This window comes from Microtus pennsylvanicus, chromosome 15 (assembly GCF_037038515.1).
Source record: "Microtus pennsylvanicus isolate mMicPen1 chromosome 15, mMicPen1.hap1, whole genome shotgun sequence".
Taxonomy (NCBI): domain Eukaryota; kingdom Metazoa; phylum Chordata; class Mammalia; order Rodentia; family Cricetidae; genus Microtus; species Microtus pennsylvanicus.
Genome location: NC_134593.1, coordinates 5790299 through 5817213, shown reverse-complemented (window position 1 = coordinate 5817213; position 26915 = coordinate 5790299). Strand labels below are relative to the sequence as shown.

The 26915-nt window shown below is 42.9% G+C and overlaps 1 protein-coding gene across 19 annotated transcripts in view; it reads left to right on the top strand.

Annotated features, from left to right (window-relative positions):
• The window catches only part of Kcnma1 (potassium calcium-activated channel subfamily M alpha 1), a 719966-nt gene that overhangs the window by 508008 nt on the left and 185043 nt on the right, over positions 1–26915 (top strand). For all 19 annotated transcript variants that reach the window (XR_012907918.1, XM_075949389.1, XM_075949388.1 and 16 more), the window contains exons 11-14: positions 917–1022; positions 3665–3747; positions 7589–7658; positions 13993–14148. Coding sequence is in view for 18 of the 19 variants with exons in the window: in XM_075949389.1 (XP_075805504.1) it covers positions 917–1022; positions 3665–3747; positions 7589–7658; positions 13993–14148 (415 nt within the window). In the remaining variant the exon portion in view is untranslated. The remainder of the gene's footprint in view (positions 1–916; positions 1023–3664; positions 3748–7588; positions 7659–13992; positions 14149–26915) is intronic.

The window sequence follows — 26915 nt, the reverse complement described above, 5'->3', positions numbered from 1 at the left end:
TCTTGTGGGAAAAGAACCCTCATAAACATACCTGGAAATCACCTTAATCTGGGCCTTCCAAGTGGCCCAGTCAAGTTGACATAAGTAATGACCAATCACATTGATGTCATAGCTGTGATGTTTCTAATGGTAACAAAGAGGAAGATACTTTACCATATAGGCTCCAACTTCTGTAAGGTCAGAGACTTCTGGGTTTGTTTTCAGTGGAGTTTACTTCTCCTAAATATAAATCTTTTTTTTAAATTTTATTGAGAAAAAGAAAAAAAAGTTTCAGCCTCCTCCCAGCCTCCTCCCAGCCTCCCATTTCCCTCCCCCACCTCCCACCCTTCTTCCCCTCCCCCCACTCCTCTCCCCCTCCCTCTCCAGTCCAAAGAGCAGTCAGGGTTCCCTGCCCTGTGGAAAGTCCAAGGTCCTCCCCCCTCCGTCCATGTCTAGGAAGGTGAACATCCAAACTGGCTAGGATCCCACAAAACCAGAACATGAAGTAGGATCAAAGCCCCGTGCCATTGTCCTTGGCTTCTCATCAGCCCTCATTGCTCGCCATGTTCAGAGAGTCCGGTTTTATCTCATGCTTTTTCAGTCATAGTCCAGCTGGCCTTGGTGAGCTCCCAATAGATCAGCCCCTCTGTCTCAGTGCGTGGGTGCGCCCTTCGTGGTCCTGACTTCCTTGTTCATCTTCTCCCTCCTTCTGCTCCTCATTGGGACCTTGGGAGCTCAGTCCAGTGCTCCAGTGTGGGCCTCTGTCTACAACTGGTGAACCTAAATATGAATCTTTTATTTCTTGCAGGGAAGGGGGTTTCTCTGAAGGTTAGGGCCTTTGTTCAGGTCTTTATGTAGAAATTAAAAGCAAGGGAGCCCCAGAGTCTGGGATCTCCACTATGTTGTTTTAACAGTTGTTTCTTTTCTGTCTACGCAGCATCTCCCCTAACCTTGAGCTTGAGGCCCTGTTCAAACGACATTTTACTCAGGTGGAATTTTATCAGGGTTCTGTCCTCAATCCCCACGATCTTGCCAGAGTCAAGGTAAGGATAAATAAATGTCTTTACTCTTTCATGAGGGTTGGGGTCATGATTCCTGGGGTAGCCAAGAGCCATCTTCTAAACCATTAACAAGGTAACTCAGATGTTACTAACCCCAGTACACTCTTTCGTTGGCCCCAGGACCTTGCTCTGCTTGCTCACGCTAGACCATCTCTAAGTATTCCACACTTAGGTTCATCCTAATATAGAACTTACTTTCCTCTTTTCTTCTAAATCAACCACTCCCAAAGTAGGACTCCAATGTTAAGTTGGGGCTATCTCATCCCCATGATTCAGTGGGTAAAGGCACTCATTGCAAAGCCTGTTGACCTGAGTTTAAACTCCAGGACCTACTTGGTGGAAGGAGAGACCCAATTCCCACAAACTGTCCTTGCATTTTAATGTGCACACACATGTGCACGCCCCCCCCCCCACATGCATACACATACACACATGCACACACACACACATGCACACACATACACACATGCACACACGCACATACAATTCCAAAAAACTAGGAAAAGAAACAATGAAGCTACAACTACTGAAGCACAATGTAGGGCTAAGGTCACAAACAGCAAGGAGAATAACAAATTGATAGCAATAATGCACACCTTTCAATAATAACTTAAAATATAAAACATGGGCTCTACTTCCTCAGTCAAAGGACACAAATTATGTGATTGGATTAAGAAAGAAGCCATCTTTCTGTTGTGTACATGAAACTTGTCTGACCTTCAAAGATGACCACCTCTTTAAAGAGACAGGATAGAAAAGCCATCCTGAGCAGATGGGTGCAGAAAGCAAGCAGGCACCAATATCCTTCTATCCCACAAAATAGACTTGAAACTAAAATTAACCAGAAGAGACAAAGAGGGACACTTCGTGCTAATCAAGAGAACAATTAACCAAGAAACTCTTACAATACTAAACATGTATACCCCAAACTCTGGTCCACCCAATTTAACAGTGGGTGATTTCTATACTCCACTTTCTCTGATACTAAATAAATATAAAAAATTAACGTTGAATGACTAAAAGGCCATGCACAATGTAACAGCAAAGATGATTAATTTCCACCTAATTGAACTCAGCATAGCTTTCAAATCCATTAATTATATCTGAGAGAAATGTTAGAAAAGAAAATTACACAAAGCTATAAAACATTTGTGCTTCCCTTTTTCAAAAAAAAAAAATAGACTCTGCACCATTTGGTAATAAGTTAACCGTATTCTTCATGGCCCTTTTGAATTGGCATCTTCTTATAAAGTACAAGACTTTAGAAAAGGAAGGGACACAATAAACTGACATTTGCTATTTAATTCATTTAACACAGTTTTAGTAAGTGTGTTCCACATTTGTGTGGCAGTGGCAGTTCACTAATACTGTGTGAACCTGCGGAAGCCTAAATGCTAACTGTGGTCACCAAGCAGTTCTGTAATTGCTGTAGTGGCAAACATAGAAAATCTAGAAGGATTTGTATGAATTCTTCATATAATTAAAGAAATCCAGAGATAGTGCGTGACATACTAGGGACAGAACTACAGCCCTCCTGCTGAACAGTTTATGCTGAAACAGTCGAGTAAGTACCACATTCTGAGCAGGAGAATTGCAGACCCAGGTCAGCTTGTGAATTCTCATGCGTATGTAGGCTAGTTCCTCTTAATATTATCCAGACATGACCTAAGTCATAAGGACAGAGAAAATGGCTTTTGTTCATAGGCCTATTTTAAATGCAAGCAATTATTAGCACATCAAACTCACGGTCTGTCTAAGGAATAGCCCTTTTTTTTGGCTCACATTAGGATAAGTCAGTAGGTTGCCTTTTGGATCCATCTGTAAAGTATCATTTCATTTATATAAATTATTTGTCTTTTGAATACCTGAGTAGTAATGAACAGTAAACAGCACAGAACCGTGGTTTATTCAAGGCTCCAGTTCCTTCTTGGGACACACGTAATGAAAATGTACATAAGGTTTGATAAAAGATTTTTTTAAAAAAGATTTACTTATTTTAAATTTATATGTATGAAGGTTTTTCCGGCATGCATGTATGTGTACTTCTTGTTGCCTGAAGCCTACAGATGAGAAGAGGGAGTCAGATGCCCTGGAAGTTTTTAATGGTGTGAGCTACCATGTTGGTGCTGGGAATGGAACATCTATTTTCTGCAAGAGCAACAAGTGTTCTTAATCCCTGAGTTGTCTCTCCAGCCCCTGGATGGTCCAGTCTACTCTGCTGAATCTGCAACTGTTTTTGTCCACGTCCTAACCTGAGGGGAGGTGTTTAACCCACCAGCTCTATTTCCTGGTTAATTAAGATGATGGCACACAGTTTAAACAGGAAGTGGGAATGAGATTGAACATCTCCATTAGGTGAATTTAAGGACTTTGGCAAATACGCCTGTAAGCAGCTAGGGCAAATGAAGTGCGGAATTACTCAGGTTCACGCTGGAATGTTTGTGCTGTATCAAGGACTCAACCTGCAATCTACACTTTTGACAAAACTATAATTTTTTTCATGATTTTTTCCCTTTCCTTGCAAAACACCAGGTTCTCTAAATGCTATCAACACAGAGAAGACTGCAGTTGCGTGTGTCTGTCTATGTTTGTATTTGTTATGATTTTTTCCTTTGGTCTCTCAGATAGAGTCAGCAGATGCATGCCTGATCCTTGCCAATAAGTACTGCGCTGACCCGGATGCAGAAGACGCTTCCAACATCATGAGGTAACTCCTGGCATCAGGACTGTCTCGGACCATCCTCCCTTCATCACCGGCCAACAATGGCTCCTGTGTGGAGCTAGTAGAGCTGAAGAGCAGTGTCCACTGCTCCGAACTGCTCGTGGAGTTCAGGTTCCTAAGAAAAGAACTAGAAAATGAATAATAGGTTCAGGTCTGAATAAAGGTGCCGTGAGCGCAGGGCTGGGGAGATGGCTCAGTTGGTGAAGTGCCTGCCTCCTGTGTAATGTAATGACGCGAGTCTGAACCCCAGAACCAATTTTAGAAACTGAAGCACACTTGAATCCTTAGTAGTCAGAGGCAACAGGTCCCTGGGATTCACCGGCCAAGCTGCCTAAACCTAACTCAGTGAGTTCCAGGTTACTGAGAGACCTGTTTTAAAAAGGCAAGGTGGTCCCCATGTAAAAATAATCAATGCTGACTTCTGCCTTCAAATGAGCTCACACCTACACCTACACACAGAGATTCATACACATAAAATCTTAAATTTCCATTTTTTTAAAAAAAATTACGTTATCTGAAAGGAATTGGATCCAAGATGTCTTTACTGGGAAGGGCCTTAAAATACCTACAGGAGGTATTTTTTCAGCATGTTTCAACATCTTTGCATTTGAAACAGCAAGCAGGTGGTCTTGCTGGAATCTGGTATAGCACACTCCCATCTAGAAAACTCTCTGACCCAAAATGCCAATAGCTGAGGCTAAGAAACCCCTAGTTAGTACTTCCCCAGCCTGTCTGCATCAGGTTATTATTGCTCTGAAAGTGATTAGTTAATTAACTTGTTTCTGTTTCCTCAGATGAGTGATTTTAATATTAGCGTGGATCTCTGAGATACTGAATTATATAGATTATGTTTTCATTCTTTATGAATTGAATTCCCCACTCCTCATGTTTGTTTGTTTATTTTTAAATAGATTATGGTATGGGGAGAAAAAAATCTAGAATACTAATAGTTAATGCCTTATCTGTCCATGGGCTAGGCCTATCAAAGGCTAATTTTTTTTTTTTTTGATTTTTCGAGACAGGGCTTCTCCGTAGCTTTTTTTGGTTCCTGTCCTGGAACTAGCTCTTCTAGACCAGGCTGGCATCGAACTCACAGAGATCTGCCTCTGCCTCCCTAGTGCTGGGATTAAAGGCGTGCGCCACCACCGCCAGGCTCAAAGGCTAATTTTAACCCTACTCTAAGACCTTAACTTACTCTCATTTCAGAAAAAGAAAAGATTTCTTTAGCTGTTGTTCTTCCCACAAACTTGTCATCGTATCCTGGCTGTAGAAAAATGACCAAAACATCTGAACATTTTGCTCTCCTTAGCTGCAGTCCTTTTAGATTTTGTCTTTTCTCTGGTATAAATTGCAGAATAGTCACTTGAGGTAGGGGAAGATAATAAAGAGAATTTTCTAGAGAGAGCCTGGGCTAAGGAAAATGCTTCATTCCCGCTGTAGTCCCAACAACTCTCACCTAACAGTGAACAGGCATCATTTGGACCAGACATATAGCCCAAACGCTAATTGCAGCTTGCTTCCCTGGGACTCAAGGATTTACCCCAAGGTGAGAGTCGGGAAGTTGCCTTTGGGTTTTTACAATGCTTGTGAATATTTTGTTTTCGTTTTAATTAGTGTTCTCCAGTTACATGTACATACAGAATTCCTCTGGTGCATTTAGGTCGATCCCGTCTTCCTGTCAGTATCTGGACCTTCTGTCGGGAGGAAACTATCTGGCATGCGCATCTTTCTTTCCAGTCCTTTTTTATTTGGCAGTAGTTTCCATTAAATGTTTTAAGGAAATTTGTGCACACATTATAGTAAGACTTGGTTTGCCAGGCTGCCAAGAAGATGCAGTGGGGACTAGCTTCACACCTGAGCCCATCTCCTTACAGGCCTCACTGGAAAGCGACCGCACAGGTCAGCTTCAGTTTAGAATGTGTCCCTTGTCATTTCTGAACTAAGCAGCATTTCTACCCTTTGACAGACTTTTTTCCTGCCATTTTAAGTGCTAAAAATATAGCTCTTCTAGGGACAAGATTCCATCTTTTTCCTTATTACAAAGAAACCAGGAGCATGAAGCTTATGTTTTTGACTTCACAGAGAAGTTCCTGGCATATATACTTTTATTTTTCCTCAGTGGTGAAAAATAGAAACTTGTGGAAATTTTGAAATGGGCATTTCCCATAATTGAAATATTTTACTTGAATTTTGAGGATGAAGGGTTAATGTGAGCACACAGAGATGTCAAAGGAGAATGGTGGGATGCCGCAGTATAGAGCTCACTAGGCACAGAGGGCTTCTGGAATGTACGTAAGCCATCCACTAAGGAAGATTGGGGAAAAGATCCAAATGGGAGTGGGAAAGTCAAGGTTAAATGTGGCTTCAGCTTTTCTTTTATTTGTATATTCCTCCTTAGATTAATGAGACCAATCTGCTGGTTTTGAAATTAAAATGTCAAAGAGTCATTTGAAAGGAACTAATGCAGAAAGCTGGCTGGAGCTGAGAGGCTCTCAGAGGCCCACAGAGGCTGACAGATACCCTGAGTTATAAGCAGAGGTCAAGATGGCACTCCCTCGAGACTGAGAGGAAGTACTTCCGCAGAGAGCGGCTTTCTAAGGCGCCGTCTCCCCACTTCTCTGGTTGCAGTTTCTTCAGATGAAGCTGCTGTCTGATTCCTTCTCTCCAGTTTTGCAGAAAACGTGGCAAAGGGAAGCGCTGAGCTGGGTGGGAAATTTGTGGGGGCGGCTGTGATAATTGAGCTTGCGTTCCTGAGGAGGCTTAGGAGGTGGCCCTTTCTCTGGAATTCCATTCTTTAGCCTTCCTTGTCACAGAAGGAAATGTACAATGTCACCCCTGACAGGGTTGGGAATGACAAAAACCATAACTTACACATGGAGAAGGGCTTTAATGATTCAAAGCATTTTAACATCTGGTCTCCCATTTGCTCCTCATACCAAGCCTGTGAAGTAAACAGAGCAGGTGAGGTTACCCCCAGTGTCCAGATGAGAAGACAGGAACAGAGAGCCTGGGGATTTCCTCAGGGTCACCCAGTTCGTTAGCACAATGGCTGTGCTGGAAGCCAGGTGTTTCCATTCAAGGGCTCCTTCCTTCTTCCCTTTGCAGTGTGATTGACAGGAGAGGGGATGCTAGGAAAACTTGGTGGGTAGGGTCATCCAGGCTCAGTAAAGGACGGAGGGCAATAAACCGTATGTTTAGGGTGCTGGTGTTTAACTTGAACCAGTGGTCAAGTCATCTTTATGCTGTGAAAGGCAGAGTCCTCCATCATATCCCAAGAGTTCTGCTTAAATATCACATTTATGCGGATGTCTAAAGGGAATGTGAAAATCAGAGCCACTTGCCAGGTGGCCTGTTTGAGTTGTCGTCATTGTCTTAGGTTGTTAACTGGACACAGAACAGAGGTTTTTACATGCAGTGTGGAGGACTGCAGACCTCCAGAACCTGTCTGTAAACACCAGAAGCTTCCATCTCCAGTCCATTCAGGTTCATAGTCTATCTTCTACGTGTCTCAGGAGTCCTTCGTGTTTGTTTCTAAGGCAGACTCTCATGTAGCCCAGGCTAGCTTTGAACTTGCTCTGTAGGCAAGTCTGGCCTTACAGTCCTGGTCACCAGCCTCCATCTATCAAGTGTACTTCACTACTCCGCCTCCTCTGATGTTTGTCATGGTCCTGGAGGGTAATGTGAGGAGAACACATTCTTTCTTTGGACACAAGCCCGTGGATGGCCTTGGTTGCTGGCTTGACCAATGTTACCTAATGAGATGAGTCCTCCGTTCTACTCTGTGGGCTCCACAGAGCATGCTCAGTTCTGGCTTTCTCTTTTGCAGAGTGATCTCCATAAAGAACTACCACCCGAAAATCAGGATCATAACTCAGATGCTGCAGTATCATAACAAGGTACGTGGTAAGCTTGCAGGCCTGGAGCCATCCTCAAACCTTGGATGCTAGCACCTTCTCTCTCTCTCCATAGATACATAACACACATGTTCATGTAAGGACACAGGTACCATGCCCCGAGGTCTGGCAAAGATATGCAGTAGCTAAAATGTCCCTTCTCCCTAGGACATTCCTTCAGGGTCATCAACTTATTTTCTGAGGTGGGTCAATGAGAGGAGGTGCCTTTGTCGCCTCTTAGAGTAATTCATTCATTCAAGAAGAAGCTATTGAACACTTTGGTTCAGAACTATTGATGTGTTCTTAGATCCTGTCCATACCTAAGTCCCAACAACTTGCATTTCTATGTCCTGCAGTCATTCAGTCGATATCTATTGAACAACTACTCTGTAATTAACACTCTTCCTGCTACTTAGGGGGTAGGATAGCTGTGAAGATAAAATCTGATTTTGTGTTCTTAGAGACTGATCAAGGAAGGTGTAGAGAGTGTGCCAGATAACTGGTAGGATTTCTCTCTGTGTGGCCAAGTGCACTTGAAAGAACATAATACAAACTGAACAAAGAAAGCAGAACATGACATTATCCTCAAATTCGGATTGGGAATCTCCCCAGTTATACTTGGGAAAGTAGTGGTTTATCTAAAGTTTATACTTAAAGCAATGCTACCAGTGTGGCAGCTTCCGATGGGGCCTGGTTAGAAAGAACTCAGACGTTAGAGTTAGTGTTGCTTTTGTAATCACCTCTCACTGAAACAGAGCTAAAGGTCTAATCAAAGGCAGCACTCCTTCACTTGGCTTGGGGTTGAGCTCTAGACAGCTTTGGAGGAGGGAAGGTAGCATCTTGTTCTACTTGATGTGGTACCAGTTGTCTTCTTAATGGAGCTGAGAGACTGGAGGCTTCTCAGCACCTGGGGCCAGGTGTCCTGTCTGAACAGAAATAACTCCCTGCAGGGTTATGTGTGACAGCATGCCCCATCTTATAGGCCATATTCTCTACAAAACAAGTCATCAGGTGTCCCAGAGAAAACCCCATTCTGCCAAATGCCACCAGCACCATGCTATTATTTCTTAATTGCTGGCAAGTTTTGGCCCATTTAGCTGTGTGGAGGCCCATCAGAGGCTATTGCTGAGTGGGTCCTGCTGTCAGCGACTGGCCCACTGCTTGGAATTGCTGCCCAATGCCGACCATTGCCCAGCCCTCTGCAGGTGGCTCTACTGGAAATTCTGTTACTCTCCAGCCAGTGGGTTTGTGTGGTGGGCACCGAAGGTGACACCTCTCTTTGTCTCTGAGTACTCAAGATTGCGGTAAGGGGCCTGTTGGTAACTCCCAGGCTTCAACTGCTGAAGTTCTTGACAGCAGCCTCTGTAGGTGGAGGTGAATTTTGTTAGCAAGGCTATGACTGGTGACAGCTCCTGCTGCAAGGAACACTCCTTCTTTCATTTGTGATTTGAAATTTCATTTAGTGTGGGAGTGCTTTAAGCGATTGTTTAGATTTTTGGCTGAATTTAGACTGAATAGGAAAATTAATGTTGTATGTTTAGAAAGAGATGTCAGTTCCTTTTCTTCTCTTTCCAACGGGTGCTGATGTAGCATCTTCAAGAAATTAAAGAGGATTTCAGCTGTGTAGTTCTTGTCAAACTCAAAGCAACTTGATTGGCTTCAGAGCCAGATGGTACCTGGTCAGTATTCACATGAGTACAGCCACCCAGAGATCTTGGACAGACTCTCCAATACAATCATTCAGACACTGTGTTGAAGACATCAACAGGCCCAGGACTGTTTGCTTAAAACCCATCTCATTTAGAACCATCCCACTCACGCTCCTTGGGTTTCTGGGTCAGGCAAAATCATTTTCAGAACACTGTTAGATTAGTAAGGATACAGTGATAGAATAATTTTGACAAAGTACATTTTCCTCTGTTACTTCCCATTGCCCTGTTAGAATGGGCATCCTCTTGTCTTTAGGTCATTCTTAGCAGATTTTTAGTAGACAGTTTTTCACACTGCCTTGTGATTTTTGCAGTTGCTGAAGATGACCTACCCTTTTCACACACTCTTCTTCCAATATTTTCTTCTCGTGTCTTTTTCTCTGTGCTCATCTGAGATGCACGTAGAACTCCCCCCACTTATTGGGGGCACTTAGGAAAGACCCAATGCTTGTGTGAAAGCTATGCCACTGAGGACATATTCTGGAGGGGGTAGTGGCTCCCACAATTGGACAGCAGCCTTGAAATAAAAACAATGTCAAACCCCTGTGATGTAACGAGGGTGATCTTGTGGCGCCTAGAGGGATACAGGGAAACTGCTGGCCTTGAGTTTGTCATCATAATAATTACAGACATTTGTGTCCTGTTTTATGGGTTTAAAAGAGCTTTGACATCCGTTATCTCATTTGGTCCTCATTGGGCCATCTGTGCAGTTTAGCTGCGCAGTGTAGCTTCAGACTAGCGGGAGTCAAAACTCTGTCCTAGACAGATCACCTCTGGCCAGCACAAACCACGGTCACTCAGCAGCCGGCAAACTAGGACAGGACAGCCAACTGTCGCCTTCTATTTAAGTGGGACAGTAGCCCACAGAACCACGCTGTGGTTCCTAGGGGAAGGATGGGGCTCTACGAAATGGGTCTCTTTAGAGTGGCCATGTTTTACAGGGAGAACTTTTAAAAGCTGGCCTTCTTTGAATGAAGATGAAAGAGTGTGTTGGCTGACAGTGTGGGGAAAGCTCTCCAAAGACAGGATGATGACACCCTGGACAGAAGTGTCATTCCTAATAACTCACCTGGTAGTGGTAGTTTTATTTTCTGAGCTTCTTGTTTCTGTCTAGGAACCAAGTCTCCAGCACAGATAGATGCCAGTTCTTTGAGCATCCCCATTGTCTCTGCTTGCATGTGGGGTGTAATTGTGTTCATCATTGCCTTCATAACTTTCCTGTGCCTATGATAGGATACTCTCACAAAAGCACCTACATGAACGAGGGTTTTATTTCTGCTCACAGCTCAAGGCTCAGTCCATCCTAGAGAGGAGGTCAAGCTTCCAGGAGTCTGAAGTAGCTGATTATGTCAACATCCACCATCAGGAAGTACAGAGATGAATACATGCAGTTACTCAGTTCCCTTTTTTCCACTTACGTAGTTTAGGATTCCAACCAGGGAATGGTGCCACCCACAGTGGGTGGGTCTTCCAACCTCAATGACAGAATGAGGATAATCCCTCACGGGCATGCCATGAGGCCTGTCTCATAGATGAGTCTAGATTCTGTCAATGATCACAGGCAGCTTCCTGTCATTCTAACAATGAAACTTTGGGCCATGATGAGTTGATTTTGCTTTCTTAGGCTTGTGCTAAGGCAACACATCATTCGGGGAAAGACTGGTGGAAAGCAATGGGTCAATTTACTGCCATCAAATGAAAAAAGGCTGACTGGTGTCCTGTTAGCTTCCTGCTAGGCAATGACTCAAAGACCCTCTATTAATGGTTACCTCCCAAAGGTTTCACTTCCTCATAAGAGAGTAGCTCTCTGGAAATGAAGCTGTTAGCATGTGGTCCTTCAGTGGTCAGCGACTGAAGATGCAGGCTACAAATGCTGCGGGTTTTCCACTAGTAGACTCTTCGCTTTCCGTATTTCACAGCATCTCTCTACTGCTGAGTGTGTGGTAGGAGAAGTAAGTGTAGCCAGAATTCCTTCCTCCCACCTTCCTCGGATAGCACATTTTATAGTCCTTCTTCAGGGAATGAAGGGTGTTCCAGTAGCATAAACGGGGGAAGGTGTGTGATTAATGTTGGACCTGCTTTTTTTCTTTGCCAAATTAGAAGAAATTTGCCTCCAGATTCCTGTGTGGAAATGCTGCTGGGTTTTTTTTTGTTTTGTTTTGTTTGTTCACCAGACTCAACTTCCCTCAACTGGAAGAGGATGAAGTTTCCAAAAAGAAAGAATTTTAGTTTCTGGGTCAATATCCTCTTTTGGCTTCATTCACACAGCCTTCCCTCTTGGCCATTGCCAGTTCAGCTTCACTTCCTGTGTCCCATGACTGGAAAAAATACAGTAGCCAAGAAAGGAGGCACTGGAAGCTGGGAACGAACATGGCTTTTACATAGAACACGAGAGACCCAAGGCTTGCATGCCAGAGCTTCAAATTTTGAATGGCATAGAGATAGGACTGCAAAGTTTCAATTGTTTGAAGAAGGCATGGAGGATATGTGGTGTTTCTGTCGGGACTAGACCACCCGGATCTCTTGTCACAGACAAGTTCATCACTTGGATACCATTTATCATTCTTCTCATATGAGTATTTCTCCACATGGCTGAAGTTCTTTTGTACCATGCCAATAAAGTAACATGAAAAAACTGATGTCATTAGCCAGGGAAGAATGGGGAGAGAAATGGGAAAGATGGTGGGGCTTTCTGTTAGCATTGTGTGGGATGTGCAGAAGACCCCGTGGTGCTCAACTCCACACAAATCCCACTCTTCTGTGGCCCACACACAGGCCTGTTTTAACCATACTTTGTTTAGGGAGCAAGCGGTTGTCTCTTCAGCAGTAACCACTGCAGGCTTGGGATTGGAGACTGTCACAGAGGTAGATTTTGCAAAAGCAGACATTTCACAAGTGTAGAGTTTCTCCAAGCAGAATGAGAAGTCCTGGTCTCTGTTCTTTGTTTCTACAATGGGATCTTCCTTCCTTCTTTTGCAACTGGCCTCTTTCGTTCTGTAGATTAAGGGAAGGCTTTTTTTTTTTTTTGCTGCTTCCATTTGCTGATGCATAGGGAGATATAATTTCAGAGCTATAGAGACTTGGCATGTATAGGGACTTAGAAGAACTCTGGGTCAACTTTCTGTACAAAACGTGATTTACTCTAGCATATTGGAAAGATGATAAGTTTTAGGAATAAAGACATTGTGCTTTTGTTGTTGTTGTTTAAACTAGCCATCTCCATTTATTAGTCATATTTCGTCTTTAGAAAGTTCCATTGTGAAACAAGCCAAACCCCTCTGCTTTCTTTAAGTATATGCCAGTCCGGTCCTATCCTGGCTTCTAGCACAGAGTAGAGCCAAGCTAATCTTAACATAGCAGTACCTGAGGCATCACATATGATGACTGCTCTCTCTCCCTGAGGATCGTGTCCCCTGAATCTTGGAGATTATTGGCTCTTTTTACTGTTTCTCAAAAGACTTTTCGCAGAACACTCACCCTCTCTTGTCTTCATCATTTTTCTCTGGTCATTATTCAATTGATCATTTTCCCTCTTTAATGTTGACTACTAAGACTGGATCAAATCCCATGGAATGAATGTGGCCTGTTCACATGGAATAAAAGGTTCATTTCCTTTGCTCTGGAGACTTTGGTTTTCAGTCTCATGTATCCGATGGTCTCTAGTTGAGGTTTTAGTAACCCACACACTTAAACGCTGTGCCCAGCTCTCTCTTTCTCTAACACACACTCTCTTTTAGATTGCCTTCATGTTTCAAATTTATATAATGGATATTTTTGAACACAAGCGCTGTCCCTGATATTTAAGCCTTGAAACTATCTTCTGCTGTTATTGTTGTTAATCACCAAACACTAGAGAACTTCCTGAGTTTCAACTTTTTCACTCACTCTGTCATGTACGACTCTCTGCTGTGTGCCACTGGCAAAATTTAGTATGAGCATGCCTCTGGGACTCCAGGCTCGGTTCTGACATAACTGCGAAATAGGACATTCCATCTGTGAGAGACTGCAGGATGTCTGTGCTGTGATGGTTTAGGGGAATGGGTTCTGCACAGTGACCTCCAGAGAAGCAGCATTACCTCCCACATATAGAGTTCGAGGTTCTCCAGCTCCACCCGAGATCTATGCAGGCAGAAACTCAGCAGGGTGGGGCCAGCAACCTGTGGTCTTGTACACATGGCAGGGCATGCAGGTTCCCACTATAGTTTTGGGTGCCACTGATCTAGAATATTGAGAAGTCAGGAAAAAAAATCCAAGAGTATGCAGACACATAGACATCTGGCAATCTCATACTTCTTGAGAGCCGCTTTTAAAAAATGCTAACTAGATTTCTTAATAATGGGGGCTGGTGTGTCTCACAAGAGAAAAATCCTTTTTGGGTTGACTCTGGCTAAATAGCAAACTTGAGGGGAAAATGTGGACCTTGAGTGTAGAAGCAACATTGCCAAAAGGCCATAGTCTGTTGAATAGAAGCGGAGAACCTAGCCATTGGCCTCAGACGGAGGCACATGGAAGGATGGATGAATTTGGATGACCCAGTGTCCTTGGACAGGGCAACAGTTCCCAGAAGAGTTTTCAGACACTCAGACAAGGAGCAGAACAGGGTCTCATACCTCTTGTTATTCCCACAGGCCCATCTGCTCAACATCCCCAGCTGGAATTGGAAAGAGGGTGATGACGCAATATGCCTCGCAGAGCTCAAGTTGGGTTTCATAGCCCAGAGCTGTCTGGCTCAAGGCCTCTCCACAATGCTTGCCAACCTCTTCTCTATGAGGTCATTCATAAAGGTAACGTCTTGTCTTATTAGAGCACATTAGCCTAGGATTCCATTTGTCGTGGGGTTGAGTAGAGCACAGCTTAAACTCAAAACAGATCGGCGGGCTTTAACTTCTCTGCTTGAGGAGAAATTCCTTGTTACAGATTTGGGAATGAGGCCAGCTCCTTTCAAAATTATGTTTTTATTTTTATTTGGCACATCCGTGGCCATTAAATGATTGTTCAAAGCACAATCCTCTCTTTTTTTTTAGATAAACCACATGTTTATCTATCAACAAAGCCTCCACTGTTAAAACAAAAATATGATTTATATACATTCCATATGGCACCAGAGCGCCTAAAGAAAAGAATTATCATTTCGCTCTTTTCTATCGAGTGGCTGGTGGACCTCTCACTGTGGGGATAAATGCAGACCATGTGTTTGTGCTGAAGCCCAAACCCCAACAACATAATTCATTTATTTACTTGTGCGCAATCAAGGAGGCCTGCAAGGCTGACATGCCATGGCTGTTTGAATGGAGAAAGAAAAGATGAACCGAGTCTTCACCCCAAGAGACGTGCAGTCTGGATGTGTTCATCCCCCTGTCAGAGCTCACTGGGCAGCCACTCCTAGTCTCACTCAGGAAGAGAGGATGAACCCACTCTATTCTCCAGGGTCTAGAGCTTTGAGTGCCTCTGAGTCTAGGTGCCTCACTAAGCAAGTTTCCGGAGTATAGGCTTCGGCAGTCAAGCTTGCGCACCACAACTGTGCATTGTGCTACTTAGAGCTGGGATGTGTCAGGCCTCCATCCTGTGTCCCTATGTCATTGGCATTATTTAGCCAATAGGTAGTGCTCATAGTATGCCATAAAGAATAGCTTGGCTTGGACCCACTCCCGCAATTGTAGCCGTGCTTATAGTGAATAACATCTCGATTTAAAATATAACCTCTGTGTTTATTCTGTACCCCTAGACCCCAGCTCAACAGAACTTCAAGTTCAAACCCACTTACAAATAAAGTCACCCTGTACTTCTAAATGTCTTCTTTAATCCAGGCTGCTTTTGCCCTGCATAGATGAAACTGAGTGCAGGCAAAATGAAAATAGCAGGGAGGTCTGTGTGGCTGTGTTTCGGGAAGGGGCACCAAAGCCAGATGTAGCCATGTGTTTCCCAGGACTTGTCTGCTCCATCCAACGAGTCCAGACCTAGGTTAACAAACTGTCACCGAGAGAACTGCCCTGGCTCTTTCACTGGAGCTCTGGTGGTTTTCTTCCAGCAGAGGCTTGCTCACAGGACCCGGCACGTGGTCTGAGGAACTGGGTTCTGCTTCCTTGTGTTGCTGTGACATGGGCCTTGGCAGAGCCCCACCACAGATGGGGCCACTTGACATGCGTATGTTTTGATTTTGTGGTGCCTGCATGGTAACTAGATCTGCCTGTCAAGAAAATTAATAAAATGGCTGTGACACTGATTCTTCAGTGTTATTACCAGGGGAGAGAACTTCTGCCTGACTTTCCTTGGGACTCTGACGGGCCTCACCTCTAAAGCCAAGGACGTCCCTTCCAGCTCCACTAATCCCTTTGCCAAGTTCCTATTTAGGAAGAGCCTGTGGGAAAGGCTGGACCAGGCCCTGGTATAACTGAAAACACATTTCCCTCCCAGGGTTATATTACTGCATTACTTTTGTTCAGGGCCAGCTCCCCCATGTTTGGAGGCAGCTCTCTGGATATGACCTTTTGACACAGAGGTGGTCTTTGTGTTAGAATTTGCTAAGGGCATAGTCTACAAGTAACGTGACTTCCTTTCCTACATTATAAAATTCGGAGTAAGGACAGTCTCACTTAAAGTATTCCCCCGTTCTTCATTGTAATCTATGTGTGCTTATCCCTGAGTCGTAGAGCCATCTCGTCTCTTTAGGAGCTGGCGGAAACCATGCTGTTATCCTATCCTCAGTGTGTTTTCTATATTATTACAAAGCATTTGCTTGTTTCGTCTGAGGATGAGTGCAGGTGGAGAAGGGGATCTGTAAATGGATTCTTGTTTACAGAAATCACTTCCTTCCCCGACTCCCTCGTAACCTGTGGTTGAGAAGTCACCAGCACTTCCATCTGGAGGAGGCTTTGGCAGTACTTCATCCTTCGGGAACACTTAGTGTTTCTGCAAAGCCGTAGGGAGACGCGAGCTCACCTTCTCACTTGCCCCGGGCAAATGCTATCTGTTTCCTAGTTCTGCAGAATGTATTATACTTTACCTCTGAGCAAAGAAGAAAGGAAAGCAAGACTCCGACAGTGTAGATGCATCACAGGCAGAAGCACAGTGGCTATCATTGGGGCCGTTGATTATATGTGGGACTTAAAGTCCAAGACCCAAGCTAAAAATAGTAAGGTTTAATGGAAGAAAGAGGTGCCACTCGGATATATAATTTGTAAAAGGGACCTGAACTGGAGATGAGAAGAAATATATGGGAATAATTAATTATGCCTCTACTAGTCACTCTCAACCGAGGGCCTGCAACCCATTACCCTCTAAAACCTAGTCTTCATTTGGATATGGTACCTCTGAACTGACCTAAATATTTTGGAATTCATTGATACATTAACCTACCATTTTAGGAGTAATGAATTCTTTAACTTTGATAATTACTATAGAAATTCTGGCTTTTTTGTCTATTTCCCTCTTGGTTAATTTATTCCGAACATGCTTCAATGCATTTTCCCTACTGTTCAGTGGTATTTATAAATCCACACTAACCAGACATCCGATACCTTTCAGAAAGAGGCCCAGGTTTGTATCCGGGGCTCCTATAGCTCTTTGGCTGTTTGCAGGGCAGGATAATTTTTTTTTCCAGCAAGGAATCATTTTCACCCTTGATGTCCCTTAATCAGAGCCAGCAGATAGATGTCTTGGTGCCTGTGACTTATCTCCTGGTTGGGCCTCCTGTTTACCCCTAACCCTCTGATCTCCTTCTACTGGCTTCCCAGATTTCGGGAAGAGTCTCCTTAATGTTTTCTGGAAAGACCAAAACAATGGACTTGTTTAGGCTTGTCTGCCATCACCTCAGCCCTGAATAAGTGGGCCACACTTTAAGACCATTGATTTTGGAGTTTTGTTTTTGTTTTTTTTTTTTCGTCTATGTAGTTTCCAATTCCTGTTCAGCCTACAGAGTTTCAAGCTGGGCCTTGACCTTCCATTTTTTATGAACAAAGTTATTATTTATACTAGAAAAAAGTATTCTTGGACATGATGAATTGTGCATTTGTGTGTATGGTTTCTTTATGAAATTGATTGACTCTTAAAATTGTTTCTCTTTCAACACTGAAACTTTCAATTAAGGACATTAAAATAGGTCTCACAATTGCCAGTTATTTTAATTCTGCTTGTTTGTCATTTAACACACACACACACAGACACACTGTACCCTGCAGCACGGCATGGGCATGTAATCTGCAGTTTCTTTGTAAAGAAAGTGAGTTATGAGAATGGAGAAAATTTGTTAGGTTAGTATGGTGGTTTAAAGGGGAAAATGTCCTCCGTGAGCTCAGATAGTTGAACACTTGGTCCCCAGTTGGTGATACTGTTGGGAAGGTTATAGAGGTAGAGCCATGCTGGAGGAAGTATGTTACTGGGGGCAGGCTTTGAGAGCTTCTGATTCACTCTCTCTGCTTCACACTCTCTCTCTGGTTAAAGATATGATCCTTTGGCTTCAGGCTTTGGCTGCCATGCCTGTCTCTTGTTGCCATGCCTACCTACCTATTGTTACCATACCTCTCCATCATGGTGGACTTTCCCCTGACACTGTAAACCAAATAAATGTTCCCTTTTGTAAGTTGTCTTGATCACAATATTCTGTCATAGCAACATAAAAGTAACACAGTAGGGTTTTGTATTATTTTTGTTTGTTCTTGTTTTATAAGAACTGGCAATCCTGGGTGAATTGTTCTTGGTATTGAGCACAGCAAAGCTTTCTCTGGTGCTCTTTCTATGCCTAAATGGGGAAGCACTGCAGGAGTCTAGTTTGTACTCCTTGGACTGTTGACTGGCTGAGGTGCTCATGACCTGACACAGAAACCATTTGTTCCTCATTGTTCTTACTGCAAAGTGAGGCCAACTTTCATCAATACATAGTCCTGGCACTAAATGCAGTTAAGAAAATCATGGTTTTGTTATGTTTTTGAGACAGGATATTATTATGTTACACAAGCAGGCCTTAAGCTGTTGGGCTTAATCAATCTTCCAGCTTCATCCTAGGTATGTGCCACTATGCTCGACTAAAGTGAATCAATTTAATATATTTAGATTGGATCATACTTGTACACAGGCAGGTGTTTGTACAAGTCCATGTATAAAAATAATCTGCTTTAGGAGCTGGAAATATAAAGACCTTTGGATTATTGCCCAAATGTATGGAATTCTAACAACTTTTAAACCTTGTCCTTAATTCTTCATATTATTTTATTTTATTCCCCTAATGACCTACACAAACTTGGCACTGTAATCAGCCACTTCACTTTATCCTGCCCGAGGGCAGGTAGCTTAGAATTGACAATCGCAAGAATTGATTCCAGGTTTGTCCTTGAGAATACCAAAAAGGGATTAAGGATGAGATGCTTTCTTAGCAAGTATAACCACCATACTACGAGGCTTAGTTTCTAGGCTTCGTTTTATGGCAACCATTGATTCAATAGAGTTTCCAGAGGCACATATATTCCCAGCACACAGAGTACAGCAATGCGCTTATGGCTTAGAAGCACTGCTAAGATTCAGGGAGCTTCTGTTCTGATGGGGAATGGGTGGCATATGTTTACATAGCCCTATCAGTGAGTCTGGTTCACCTTCTGCTCTGGCCATTTCTGTAACGGTCAGAGTGAATGCATCAGACAGGTTAGATTAGACTATGACAAGATCAAGAATGGACTAGGCTGTCAAGAGGACTTGCTTAAGGAGGTTTTCCTGGGGAAAGGCAAGTGAAAAAGGGCTCTCTGACAAAACAGAACCAATTGTGTTTGTGATGCGTAAATGTGTATACATGTAGTAATGTGCCGTATAATGGCATTTTATTCAATGGCAGATTACATATATCACAGGAGTCCCATATTATGCAGCGATGCCATTCTCTTCTTGGTTTGTGCGAGTACATACTTGGATGTTTACATGATGAATTTACCCACTAAAACCTTTTTCACTTGTATCCCCATCATTAATCAATGCATGCCTCTATCATCTGTTTATCTACAATTAAGAGAGGGAGATGTTGACTACACCAAGTTGATTCTCTTGGCACAAAAGCTGAGTCACAATGTCTGCACTAGACCTGCTGGCGAGTCACAGGTATAGCGTCAATCAGTTTGAAGTAAGGAGACTTAGTATAGGTTTCAGTCCAGATGTAAAGTCAGAAAAACACCCAAGACCCCAGACTGTAAAACAGAGAGAACAAATTTCTAATGACTCATAGTTTGTGTTCTGTGACAGCTTCTGATGGTCGGAATAGGACCCACCAACCGTGGGAAGGTAATCTTCTTTACTACACCACCTCAAATATTAACTTGTCCAGAAATACCTTCACAGCCGTGTCTAGAACAATAACCAAATATCTGGGAACTTCATGACCCAGCCAAGTTAACACATACAATTAACAATCACAGCCACTCACTCGCTCTTACTTCCTGATGAGCATAAACTCTGCAGCCAGTGTCTAGGTCGGCATGCCCGAAGCATATCTCAATCTTTGGTGGGAATTTAGAGATTGTCAGGATCACTAGTCAGGCCAAAGTTGCAGCTGATAAGACCGGGATCGGGGACAAAATGCTAAGAAAGAGTTTGTCTTGGGATGCAAAGCCACCTAGTAGAAGATTGTGGTTTACAAATACTGTTGACTCCACTACCTGTAGATGATACCCCTCAAGGAGAATGGGGTGTCTTTGCGGGTTCTTGCCCATGGGAAACAGTTCCCAATGCAGCCACTCTTACTTCTTTAGGAATATAAAATATTTTAGTATAACGTAGATATACAGATGATATATATCATCTTACACAGATTTATGCCTCCAACTACAACCCAGCAAATCAATGTAACTGTCACTCAGCATTCCTTTTGGATGCTGCATCTCCTCACAGATTTAGCATTTTCCAGAACTGAATCCCTGTTCTTGCCAGGGAGCCTACCCTGCTCCATGTCGCCGCCCACAGCTGACAATGCCATCTTTCCTAACACTCAGCTTTGGAGCCATCTGAGACTCCCCACCCACCCCAAGCCTCCTTAGGCACCAGATTAAATTCAGCATGCCACCCTGACTTGGAAAACAACCCCTGAATCTGAGTACTTCCCACCAACTTCATTCTTACTGCTAGATCCAAAGAACCACCATCTCTTATATACCAGCCTTCTAGATGCTCGAGTCTAGACTCAGCATGTTTCCTCAATCTTCCCAGCCATGAATCAGAACATGTCAGTCTTTTGCCTAAGTCTATCCATGTCATCCAATCTCCTCAACACCAAAATAGTAGCATTGCCTTCCAGGTACTAAGCTGCCAGGTTCCTGTGATTTTGCTGACCCCTGTGCTCCAAGTGCTGTCCTGCACACTTTTGTCCTGAACCAAGTGTGTCTCTCACATTCCCTTTCCTGGCTGAGGCGATAGTTGTTGCATTCCCTCTATCTAGAATGTTCTTCCTCTAAGTTGATGCTTGACTTCTATTAAACCCTTTTTGTCTTTGCTCAAAATAAAATTCTCAGTGAGACCATCTTTAAAAATGTCAGAATTTTTTTTGTAAAGAGATCAAAAACAAACTTTTAACTATAGTATGCAAACAGAAAAGGGTATTTGTAAGAAATGTTTAATTTGTTAAATATTCATCAGCTCGACACTCTCATGTATCCAGGGCACAGATTAAGAAACAGACTTTTCTTCTCACTTATCTTCTAAGTCAGGTAATTGGCTCGGTTTCTGAATCACCTTACGGAGAACTCACATCTCCATCACTTTGTACTCTCCAATCTATAAAGATTGTACAGCACCTCTTTGGTTTTTGGTGTTTTTTGTTTTGTTTCTTTTTTTTTTTGAGACAGGGTCTTACTATATAATTTGGGTTAGTCTCCAGCTCATGATCTTTTGCTTCTCTTTCTCCAGTGCTAAGATTGCAGGCATGCACCAGTGTCCCCCACAGTACAGCATCTAGCGAGGGCACTAAGATTGCAGGCATGCACCAGTGTCCCCCACAGTACAGCATCTAGCGAGGGCACTAAGATTGCAGGCATGCGCCAGTGTCCCCCACAGTACAGCATCTAGCGAGGGCACTAAGATTGCAGGCATGCGCCAGTGTCCCCCACAGTACAGCATCTAGCGAGGGGCACTAAGATTGCAGGCATGCGCCAGTGTCCCCCACAGTACAGCATCTAGCGAGGAGCACTCAATGTTTCAGTTGCTTTTCAGGCAAGTTGGACAATCAGGAAGAAACTAAGTTTAGAACGTTTTTTGGGACTATGGGGGCTGCTTAGAGGGCAGATGTCACATGTCCCCCTGTTCTCTAGGAAGGATATAGTTGTTCTTTTCTTTCTAGGGTGATAAAATTTCTCGTGGTAAACAACAGAATTCCACTGTAGAAATCTCTCTTTTTTTTTCTAGCCTGCACACTCCATTCACACAGGTCTCCTTCATCTTCCTGGCTTTGTCTATTTGTCTACCCCACCCATAGTATTTTCTTGTTTATTTCTCTTTCCCCCTCCCCCTTCGTAACATGGAGGCACTATGAAGCCAGAGCTACTGCCAGATTCTCATTGACTAGCTAGCTACAGACTGGTAGCGGGTGCTCAATCAATGTATCTTGAATAAATGAATCAACAAGTAGGCTTCAGCTTAGCCTAGCAAGCCTGTGTTTCAGAGAACTGTGAGTGGAGCCCAGACGAACCGGGACGTCCAATTTAGTATGAGTTGAATTCTGAAATGTCTTCCTCTGCTACTGTATGCAGTTCACTGGCCCAATTAAAGAGCTTCGGCTCAGAATAGAAGCTTGAAATGCAAAGCTTTCTAATCCTTGGCAAGGCTTGTAAGGAAGCTGGTTAGATTTGGTTATAAACCATTTTGACTGCCAGAAAATATAGTCAGTGTGTTGTTTAAATTCGCAAATCAAAATAAACACCCCCAAATTAAAATACATTTGCTAAATCTCAGAATCCCATTTGGGCCAGCATGATCATGCATCTTTTTTCCCCTCCTTTCTCCTTTAGTCTATTTAGATCATATCATAGGCCTTGCCACAAGATGTCGCCTCTTCCAGCATCCTCATCACTGCCCACGATCTCTCACGCCCAACTTAAAGTTGAGTAACTTCCATGCAAACTATTTCAAATAAAGAGAGAAGCAATCCATGAGCTATTAACAGGGATTTCATTCCCCTATGGCCCTGGTAATTTCTAGAACATTGAATTAAGGAGTTCTCAGACCTTTACAAATTCTCAAGGCAAACATTATTAGCAAAGAGAAGGCCGTGCAGCATGTAAGAAGATTGCCAGAAAATGTCAATGGAGGTTCTGAACAGAATAAAAGAAGCTTCAGCTCTCTCCCCATCTTCCCCCACTCCCTCCCTCTAACATGATTAGAAAGTCATTTCATGTGTCTTATGTGCTCAGTCAGTCAAAGGCAAACCTACATGATTGATGGTGACGGGGAACACATTTAACTCATTATTCTTTACTTTGCAGCAAAATGATTTGTGTAAACTGTCTGCCTAGCATTAAAGGTAAAACAAACTTAGAAACCCCAAAATGTTATATTTTCATCTAATATTTTCCTTTTGGTTTTATAGCTGTAATCGCATATGGATTCTTTTATTTGGCTCTTGGCGTGGACTGAACAAAGGGGAAGGCAGGGCAGAGAGATTACATAACACACACAGAGTCCAGGCTCAGGGAGTGTGGAGCCATGAAAGCCACAACAGTCAGGATTTAATGTGAAACCCAGGAGAATCTGTGGTTCTCTCAGGCCCTCATCATCTGCCAGGACGTTGTCACTGGTGTGCAATGAGGAGCATCTCCTTGATCAAGCCCGTTGACATTCAGTGAAGTCCTTTTAGAAACTATTGACCTGTAATTAATTGCATGTATTCCTATGCACACCTAGACATCACAGGCTTTGTTCCCCTGGCTTCCTACTCTTCCAGCTGCCTCCTCCTCCTCCTCCTCCTCCTCCTCCTCCTCCTCCTCCTCCTCCTCCTCCTCCTCCTCCTTCTCATCCTCCTCATCCTCTCCTCTTCCTTTTTTTCCTTCTTCTCTTCTCCCACTGTTAGTAATAATTTAAGCAAGAAATCTCTAAACGTCACATAAACCATTAGGAACATAACCTCAGATTCACTTTAGTCCATTGGTTAGTGACACAGCCATACCAAGTGTGAGTCCCTGCAGAGCAGGGACAGGAATTGAGAACTTTTGATCATCTACTCAAGGCTTCTGGCACTGCAGACCTAGGAGTTGCCACTGAATTAATATGCTGGGTATTTTATCATGAACTTCAGATTTATCAGAGTCCTGACAGTTTGCATAGCCCTTTGGGGTTATGAGTTTTACAGATTTTTATTGTTTATTTTTAGGTTTGGGTGGGCATGCTTGACTGTTTGCACCAGGTGCATATATATACTTTTCCCACAGAGGCTAGAAAGAGAAGGTCGGATCTCCTGGAGTTGGAGTTGCAGGTGCTTGCGGCCTTCCTAGTACGGGTGCTGAGAGCTAAGCTATAGCTGTAAGAGCAGCTACTAATTTTCAATGCTGAGCCATCCCTCCAGCCACAAGACAAACATTTTTACTAAAATTTTTATTTGACCAGAAGACTAAGCATTTTTTTGAATGACACATGGAAAACCTGACAAGCACACAGTAGTTAAGATCTCTGACCAAAAGCAGAAAGTGACTCTGGGTCGGTGTTTCTCTGAGGATGAGAACTCACTAACGAGTCTGACGTTGGACTGTCCAGCTGGTTGGGAAGTGGTAGAGCCAGGGCTAACACTTCACCAGATAGTGCTAGTTCTTTGCTTTACCCTCGACTATATACTGCTTCTCCTAGAGAAGTGTCTCAATTGCAAATAGTACTCACTTTTATGTCCAAATTAACAGCTTCTAAGAGCAAAAATTACTTTGCAATATCTGTAGTACTAGCCTAGATTTTCTATCAACTCTGTCAAGTTATGCAATCTAAAATTAAAATAGTTTTCTGGGACAGAGGGAGGGCACAGCATTTAAGAGCCCATGCTGCTCTTCCAGAGGACCTGGGTTCAGCTTCTAGCACCCATATTGAGAAGCTCAACAATGTCTGTAACTCCAGTTCCAGGGTATCTGATGCCCTCTGGCCTCTGTGGGCACTACTGCACTTCGATGGTGTACATGCAGGCAGGCAGGCAGGCAGGCAGGTGCCCCCAAACATGCACAGAAATCAAATTTCAAAATAAGGTAATTCTTAAAGGCAGGAAGCTCCTATTCTTTCCCTTTCCGATGGGGTACATTAGAATGACGATGACCCAGGCAAGTGTGTCTTCTGAGACTGTGATGAGAATTGTTAAGTCAAGTGATTTTACCAAACAGGCAGAGGCACTGGTGATCTGTGGTTGGGAGGAGGGTGTAATAAAGATAGAAGCCTAGTCTGGATCATCTATATAAAGGGTGTGTCAGAGAGCGGCACATGGAGGATGTCAGCCAAGAGAGAGCCAGAGCCAGAAGGGTGACCCTGTAACAAAAGCGAACAGGAAATTTTCCAGGAAGCAAAAGCTGTGTCCAGCCCTGTTCCTCTCAGAGCTCTTCTGAGGTATTGAAAAGATTCAAGTGACTCAAACAGTTTGGGGTGTGGGGGGCTGAGGCTGTGAAGTAAGAAACCTCCAATGTTAGCAGAGACGTCTGTCTGCATGCTAGACCCCAGCATTTCTTTGGCTGTTTTCCACTTTAGAAAAATCCTTAAATATGTGTGGTCCCACGAAGACTCAGAAATGACTACTCTCATCTGAGTCCAGTACCACAGATTTTAGCTCATATAGGGCCACATATCACCTCACTCTAGAATATGGAGCAGTCTCAAACCCCATTCTTTATGTTTCACTCTTGCTTTGGGTCACAATTAAGACTCCCTAAACCCTTAGCCTCCGATCCGTTCTTTCATGGTAGCTCCATATTTTCCAGTAAGTCTTACAATACTGCTATGCAACAGATTCCTTGCCTGTCAGAACCTTTTTGCTTGTTTGTCTTTAGCTCCATCTAGGTTGGTGCAGGTATCAAGTCTTCATTCCTTTTGATTACCAAACGATATGACGTCTCTATAGACGTGCCAGAGTTTGCTTATCAATTCATTCATGGAAGAAGGACAGCAAGTAGCTGCTCCTGGCTTTTTCTTTTGGGGAAGAAGGGGGATCATAACAAGAGGTGACATAAATATTTGCATGGGCATTTATGTGACTAAATGCCTAGAAATAGGATTGCTGGTTTATACGGTAAGTTTCTGTTTAACTTGAAAACATGGCCAAACCATTAGCCACACTGTCTGTACCATTTATATACCCTCAAACTCAGCCCAAGCCAAATCATCCTTCTTTAACTTGCTTTGGCCAGGATTTTTGTCACAGTTATGAGAAAACTAATAAATACAGGCATGGATTCAGCCTACTATAGTTTGGTCCATGGATTATTTAGTAGTGTGTAGCTTAATTTCCAGTATAGGGTCAAAAGGAGCCCACATTCCCCTCTCCCCAAATTTTAGAAAATTTGTATATACATAGTCAAATATTTTGGGGGTGAGACTCAAACCAAGCTACAGAATTCACTTATGTTCTACATGTATTTTACATGTGTGACCCAAAGGCAATTTCCTACAGTTGTCAGTTGATTCTGAGCATGGAAAGGTTCCATGGGGTGGATTTAATGTCACTTTAGTGTCATGAAAGCTTCAAAGCACTTTGGAGTTTTACAGATGAGGGATATTTAACCTGTGGACATTTGTACTATTGAGTTCTTTTGATAAACTTAGTGTTTCTTCATGAATGGTTGGGCCGATTTACCCTTGTTAATTTTCCTCATTTTAAAAAATAGGTCAGATATTGGTTTCTATAGGCACTAAATTTTTTATTTTGTAGTGCTTTGTTGACAAAGTTTTTCTTCCCTTTTTTGAAGGCTGAGGTTCAGAACCAGGGCCTCAAATATGACAGGCCAGTGTTCCAGCTCTGAACTGTATTCCCCCGCCCACAAATGCGTATCTAGTCCCTTTTGATTTCATTTGAACCCAGCTGCATCATTAAAGTCAAAGTAACTTTCTTTTATACACCCCAAAGGTAGCTCATTTTTTAAAAGTCCATTTTGTGAACCTTTGTTCATCCATGGGTTTTGTGAAACCATTTATTTATGTATTTGGATTTGGTCTGGATATTTTATTAGTTGCTTTCTGATTGATTCTTATGTTTTAACACTCCTCTTTCATATCTTATTTGAGATTATTTGGACCTTGTCTTGAAAACTATTTTAACTAACTAATTTATTAGTACAGTTAATAAATTATAAGACTGTATACCCACTTTTAATAACTGTACACATAAACATTACACATCTTATATAGCCAGTGTACGAGTCAGTTGTGCAACTTTTAGTTACTGTTTTTATGCCAGAATTTTAATGCCCTATTTCATCTGAGGTATTTCTCTAGCATACTTAGGCTCCATGCATTTACCTGTTCATATGTAATATAAAAACTTTTATCGGTATAATGCATTGTCATCTCCGTTAGCACCGTATTGTGTTGTGCATTCCATACTTGGGTGATGGTATACAACTTGTCAAGC